The sequence below is a fragment of the Cololabis saira genome, chromosome 8, assembly GCF_033807715.1.
Source record: "Cololabis saira isolate AMF1-May2022 chromosome 8, fColSai1.1, whole genome shotgun sequence".
Lineage (NCBI taxonomy): Eukaryota > Metazoa > Chordata > Actinopteri > Beloniformes > Belonidae > Cololabis > Cololabis saira.
Window position 1 is genome coordinate 44,282,336 of NC_084594.1, and position 7,128 is coordinate 44,289,463.

Genomic DNA, 7,128 nt, shown 5'->3' on the forward strand with positions numbered 1-7,128 from the left:
TGGTTGTGTTAAAAAAAAAAAATCAGACGTTACTCAACAGTTACTGAGTACTTGAGTAGTTTTTTCACCAAGTAGCTACTTTTTTTACTTTTACTCAAGTAATTATTTGGATGACTACTTTTTACTTCTACTTGAGTCATATTATTCTGAAGTAACAGTACTTTTACTTGAGTACAATGTTTGGCTACTCTACCCACCTCTGCTCTTTATTTATTAAAGATACATTAGGGGTTGGACAGTTCAAAAGTATCCAGGACCGCCCCTGGATGGACAGAACAGCTGTTTCCAGCCCCGGTGGAGGATGGACAGGCTCAGCATCAGGACCGTCTTCCTGGTCCTGTCCACCGTGTCCTACCTGCTGCTCGGGGCCGCGGTCTTCGACGCCCTGGAGTCGGGCAGGGAGGGCCGGAGGAGGGCGGCCCTGGAGCGGGAGCTGCGGGAGCTGCGGCTCCGCTACGGCTTCGCGGAGCAGGACTACCGGCGGCTGCGGGCGGCCGTCCTCCGCTCCGAGCCGCACCGCGGCGGGACGCAGTGGAAGTTCGCCGGATCCTTTTATTTCGCCATCACGGTCATCACCACGATTGGCAAGTACACACACAAACACTGAAGCGTCTTAATGAACAGAGCAAGCAGGATGGATGCGGGAGTTTTAGTTAAGGAGCCCACATCAGGAGCCACCCGGGAATTGTCCCTGAACGGCCAAGTATTTACCAGCAGTGTGAAGTCTAAAATCTCTTCAAGGGACTTCCTGTGACTTCAAACGTGTCTGTTTGCATGAATCTATGCAGATTATACAGTATTTCACTGCAGCACAAACTTCAGGTGTGTGCAATGTTCTTCGTCTTAGAGGCAAATAAAGTGTGTAAATACACTTTACACAAATACAATGGCAGAAATGGTATATATATGTGCAGAGCTGGGTACCGTAGAGTAGCCAAAAATTGTACTCAAGTAAAAGTATTTTTACTTCAGAATAATATGACTCAAGTAGAAGTAAAAAGTAGTCATCCAAATAATTACTTGAGTAAAAGTAAAAAAGTACTTGGGTGAAAAAACTACTCAAGTACTGAGTAACTGTTGAGTAACGTCTGATTTATTTTCTTAACACAACCATTCAAACAGACAAAAGTACAAAATAATCATCTTCAGGCAAATTAAATCAATAAAATAATAAAATAAATTAAAATTAATAAAAAATAAAAAATAGCTTAAATTAAAATAATCTTAAAGTAAATTCAAGTACTTTAATAAATAATAAAATAAATAAAATAATAACAGAATAAAAAAATAAATTAAGCACAAGTAGCACAAAATTTCAAGCCTTTGTACTTTTCTTTTTTAACCAGGCAGAACTAGAACAAGCCCATGAACTCATAGAAACTCTGTGTGTGTTTGAGTCTGTGTAAGTGTGACAAAACATACAAAAACAACATTTTTTCCCAAAGAATCACTCAGTGATGTCATGAGATTGACGCGTACGCGGATAAAAGGGATACAAGAAAAGTAACAGCTCAACGTGGCCTAATGTAGCGGAGTAAGAGTGACAGTTTTTTCTTCACAAATCTACTCAAGTAAAAGTAAAAAGTATAGTGATTCAAAACTACTCCTAAAAGAACAAAATTACCCAAAACTTACTCAAGTAAATGTAACGGAGTAAATGTAACTCGTTACTACCCACCTCTGTATATGTGAGATTTAAAAGTTAAGTTAAGTTACCAAGAAAATAGATTTACAATGTTTATGTAGTTAATTAGTTATGCATCTGTGCTTTATTATTTACATATTTACAGATTGAGATATTTATACCAGCAAAACAGTTAAAACACTCTCTTGAAGTGTTTATGTGGTCTTACCTTTTTACAGTACGGTTGCATCGGTCTAGGTCATTCCTGGCTCCTGATTGGTTGGGTTAGTCACATTCTGATGCCGGGAGCTACAGTAAAAGTTCTGCTGGAAAGCTAACTCTCTCATGTCTGCTGTTTTCTCTCGTGAAGAGTGTCTAAATACTACCTATCGAACCCTCATGTTACATATATATAGCAGGTATCAACCAGACATCCATACAGACAGGTGGAAGCAGCAGTGGGATGATCAGAGGGGCGACTGCAGGTCAGCATGCAGCTCCTGAAGCTCTGGCCTGCAAACATACACAGAAGATAAAAGGGGTGGGGGCAAACCATCACAACAAACTACAAGAACAATGGAAGACAATTATGGTTATGAGATACTTCTAATTAATAACTGAGAAAGGAAAGAGAAGGAGGGTTGATGGGCACCACTCAGTGGATCATGTTGGTCCTCTTGCAGAGTGATGCAGAAAAATTAGTTAATGCGTTTGTATCTTCTAGACTAGATTACTGTAATGTGTTATTAGCAGGAAGTCCAAGAAATTAGCTGAATATCCTCCAGCTGATCCAAAATGCAGCAGCCAGTGCTGACAGGAATCAGCAGGAGAGACCACGTCTCTCCAGTGTTAGAGTCGCTCCATTGGACTCCGTAAAACTCAGAATCCAATTCAAAATGTTATTACTTGCGTATAAAGCCCAAAACAGGCTTGCTCTATTGCAAGACCTAATAGTTCCTTATGTTCCTAACAGAGCTCTCTGTTCTCAGAGTGCAGGTTTACTCGTAGTTCCTAGAGTATCCAAATGTAGATCTGCTATCAGGAACCATTACTATGTAACCAACTTCCAATCTGGGTTAAGAAGGCTGACACCACCTCCACCTTTAAAACTAAACTTAAAACCTTTCTGTTTAGTAAAGCCTATAGTTAGTGTTTAGTAAACCTCTAGTTAGTGTTAGTAAACCTCTAGTTAGTGTTTAGTAAACCTCTAGTTAGTGTTAGTAAACCTCTAGTTAGTGTTTAGTAAACCTCTAGTTAGTGTTAGTAAACCTCTAGTTAGTGTCAGTAAACCTCTAGTTAGTGTTAGTAAACCTCTAGTTAGTGTCAGTAAACCTCTATTTAGTGTTTAGTAAACCTCTAGCTGGTGTTAGTAAACCTCTAGTTAGTGTTAGTAAACCTCTAGTTAGTGTTAGTAAACCTCTAGTTAGTGTTAGTAAACCTCTAGTTATTGTTAGTAAACCTCTAGTTAGTGTTCAATAAACCTCTAGTTAGTGTTAGTAAACCTCTAGTTAGTGTTAGTAAACCTCTAGTTGGTGTTAGTAAACCTCTAGTTAGTGTTAGTAAACCTCTAGTTAGTGTCAGTAAACCTCTAGTTAGTGTTTAGTAAACCTCTAGTTAGTGTAAACTGTAGTGTGTTAGAGTCAGTAGTCATAGTTGCAGCTATAGAACAAGATTATAATAGTTAGTCTCAAACAGCTTCGTGGTAGATATGCTGCTATACACGAATCCGGCGACCGGTTTGTGTGCGCCGCCATCTTGCGGCGGCGCCATTGCTGCGGTGGCAGGTGTCAATCTGCCACCGCAGCGCTGTTATTGTAACCTGACGCTCTACAGCATCATTATAGCTGGATTGATGATGTTAGACAGTGGCCTTCCATAAATAATGAAGGTATCTTAAATTAATGCTGATGTTAATTTATAAATAATGATTTGTTTGAGCAATAAGCAGGAAAGAATAGAGGAATAGGGAGATAAGGGAGTGTATGATTAAACACTGTAATATAGCATACGTTACGTGTGACGTTAGCAGCGCGAAATGTAATCATTATGGAAAGGCTATGTAATTAAAAAAAACAACAACAACACCTGTTTATGTTTTGTTTTATTTTAGGTATCCAAGAATATTTTATTGATCGCCTGGCGTCCGATGACCAAAAAAAACGCAATTACGGGTCTCTAATTGAAGGGCAGAACTATCTCAGCTCCAGATGATACAGAATACATACATACATAACCCCAATCTGCAGATAAAACTAGTTTGTTGAGGAAATAATATCAACTCTATTTGTAGCTGCAGAAGAAAAAAATTATCTCACGAGGAAAAGAAAAATATTGCTCACGCCTCGGAGCCTCTTCAGCATAATATAGCGGTAAAAAAAAAAGAAAAGAGAAGTAAGAGTTACACAAAAGATGTACTGTATGTTGTACTATTATACAAATTTATTGAAACACATGGCGAGTCAAACATTTACCAAAGCAGCTGCCAAACACTAAACAAGGTAGTAAGACGTGGGTTGTGCAGAACTGCGGCAGTAAATCCTCATCGGAGCTCCATTCTTTAGTAGTGATTTCATATGGATCCAGACCGTTAATAATCATTATTTTCTCCATATACCGCTCCCTGGCTTCCTTGTTTAAGGTATCCCGGTAAATTCCAGTTCCTTTCCAGTAGTTTAACATCTTTTTTTTGCGTTCCGTCTGTTCACTTGGTGAAACAGAAAAGCATCCCGTCTTCTATCAAAACAAATGCACGTGACCGGGACAGGAGTTTTCCGATGATACAAATACATTAAGAGAGCCGGGCAGGGAGCGGAGTAATAGATCCATACGTATATATGTCTATGGGCTGGAGCGGAGGAGCGGAGCCGCCACCGCAGTAATGGCGGCCGCTCGACTTCCGGGTTTTGCTGGATTCGTGTATAGGCCTGTGCTGCAGGGGGGCACCAACATGACCCTCACCCATCTTCTCTTCTCTTCTATTTTTTATTAATTATAAGTATCCCATAGCGATCATTTTTGTTCACTGTTATTGTAGTTTGTTGTGCTGGTCCACTATGGTCCGGATCCAGACCTGCAGTTCCTCAATCGACCACTAGGGTCTGGTTTCATACGTGACTTCATCTGCATTGACCTCTGTCTTAAAATGTCCAACTTTGCAGCAGAAACAAACGTCTTTACAGCCTGGTTGAGAAACGTTTTTGGTCTCAGCAGTTAGATTTCACATCCATGACCCCTTTACATGGGTTATCTACTAACAGACCAGCATGGCTGGCTGAGGGTCGGCTCGGGAGGGTCTGAGGAGGAAGCTGAGCTAAGAGCAGGCAGCTTTTGCTACGTATCTGTGCTAATCAGTTAGACGACCTTGCAGCGGTGCGGAGGTGGTGAACTTACTCATGCGAGTGATGAGGAGCGCCCTGCTCTGGTGCATACTGGTTGTTGAGGTTACAGGGGCACCAACAGGAAGATAAATACTGGTGACACCAACATTTGGAATAGAGGGTATGCATTGATGTCACTTCCCTGCAACTGCAACTAGTGGAGAAGATGGGATAACAGCCGATTATCGGCTTAAATTAAAGGCAGTTGGACTTGAAGGCATACAAATGTTTTGACGCTTGGTTCTACTTCAAGGCAGGATTTGTTGGCGAAATTAAAGTGATGAGGACACCGAACTTTATGATTTGACCGTTTAACGTTAGCTACCCAAAAATCCAACATTACCTGATACAAAATGGGAACCGCAAATCCACGTTTCGGTGCCTGGAATCCAGTTGTTTCTGCGAATTGCAGCGATCCATTTGTCTCTCTTAAGCTTATTTGTCGGCAGTCTGTAAAACGATAACTCCGATTTCTTGCTAAATCTATGAGTAGAGTCGATCGCACAACAGCTCTTTCCCATTTTAGATGTTTTCAAGTTGCTCAAACTGAAAGTTTACACTGCCACTCAGTCTTCCTGACACTCTGTCAGAAAGACTGAGTGTCAGAAAGACTCTCAGTCTTTCTGCCACTCAGTGGGCGTAACCCGCTGGGAAGTCACATCTGTGACATCATGCGCATTCCCTCTTTAGTACAGCCGAAGTACAACATTTATACATTTTCTCTGGTAATTACCAGGTGGGTTGGTCTTTGACTGACTGGGGTAGCAGATGTACATTCTGCTTACTGTGACTCTTTAAACACATAAAACAGAGGTACCTGCAATGTTTAACCTGCAGTATCCTGTCATCTTGTAGGTTACGGCCATGCTGTCCCCCGCACCGACGCCGGCAAGGCCTTCTGCATGGTCTACGCAGCCCTGGGCATTCCTCTGACCCTGGTCATGTTCCAGACCCTCGGCGAGAGGATCAACACTTCGGTGCGATACCTCCTGCACAGAGCCAAGCAGGATCTGGGCTTAAGACAGACGGAGGTGTCAATGGGAAACATGGTTCTGGTGGGTTTGCTGTCCTGCGTGAGCACCCTTTGCATCGGCGCCGCAGCCTTCTCCCGTTCTGAGAACTGGACCTTTTTTAACGGCTGCTACTACAGTTTCGTCACGCTCACTACCATCGGCTTCGGGGATTTGGTCGCTCTGCAGAAAAGAGACGTCCTGCAGAAACAACCCGTCTACGTGGCCTTCTGCTTGCTCTACATTCTGGTTGGGCTGACGGTTGTTGGAGCTTTTCTGAACCTGGTGGTGTTGAGATTTCTGACCGTGAGCTCCAGTGAGGTGAGGGCTGACGTAGAGGGCGGAGAGCAGGGATCTCAGCCCAAGGGCATGCTGGGAGAGAGGGAGGTGTCCACCACTACTGCACCAGAACGGGTTACGGTCAGATGTAAAGATGGTTGGTGCAACCTGGCTCCCCCCATGGAGGCTAGCAGCAGCTGCATCAGCCTCCTCCCTTCTCCTGCTGAGGAGCACAGACTTATCCCATCCGAGCCCTGGAAGCTCCGTGGAGGCCGCCGGCTGAGAGCCTTGCTCTCCTGCGTGTGTTGTGGCCTCGATGTTTACGGATGCAGCTCTCGCTATGAGCAGACGAGTGGCCACAGCAACCCTGTCTTTTACAACTCTATCTCCTACAGGTTGGACCAAGTGCCTTGCAGCTCCTGCACTGTGATGTCACAGGCCTGGCCGAGCGATGCAGGTCTCTGGCAGGGCGAGAACATACCTCGCATCAGAAGCAATTCTCTCTAACATGGAAAAGTTCTTTTTGTATACACCACAGAGCAGATCCTATTTTTCTACAAGGGAAATGTAATAATTAAATGAATGAATAAAGTTTTTTCTGTAAACCAAAGTTTTTGTGCCTTTACGCTACCTCTGGACCTAATTGCAGAAGTTAAATTAATTGTGTGTAATCATCCAGCAGATAATTACGGGAGAGTATTGTACGGAAGAGTATTAGGGCCATGCAGGAGAATAAATATTTGAGAGGGGAAGATTTCTTTTTATTGTGCACTTAATTGTGCAAAAGTCGAAATGTCGAGAAAAAAGTCGAAATGTCGAGATTAATGTTGAAATACAA

General features: G+C 42.7%; 1 protein-coding gene across 1 annotated transcript; it reads left to right on the forward strand.

Annotated features, from left to right (window-relative positions):
- Positions 1-301: 301 nt before the first annotated feature.
- On the forward strand, positions 302-6,844 carry LOC133449586 (potassium channel subfamily K member 15-like). The gene is made up of 3 exons (XM_061728756.1): positions 302-584; positions 5,857-6,431; positions 6,552-6,844. Exons 1-3 carry the CDS (start codon positions 302-304, stop codon positions 6,795-6,797), a joined length of 1,104 nt encoding a protein of 367 aa, XP_061584740.1. The 3' UTR covers positions 6,798-6,844.
- The last annotated feature ends 284 nt before the right edge of the window (positions 6,845-7,128 follow it).

Excerpts from the sequence above, each read along its gene's own strand:
- LOC133449586 (XM_061728756.1), top strand. The coding sequence starts at position 302 with ATGGACAGGCTCAGCATCAGGACCGTCTTCCTGGTCCTGTCCACCGTG. Across the intron at positions 585-5,856 it reads CACGGTCATCACCACGATTG|GTTACGGCCATGCTGTCCCC; the intron begins GCAAGTACACAC and ends GTCATCTTGTAG. Across the intron at positions 6,432-6,551 it reads CTGCACCAGAACGGGTTACG|CTCCGTGGAGGCCGCCGGCT; the intron begins GTCAGATGTAAA and ends GAGCCCTGGAAG.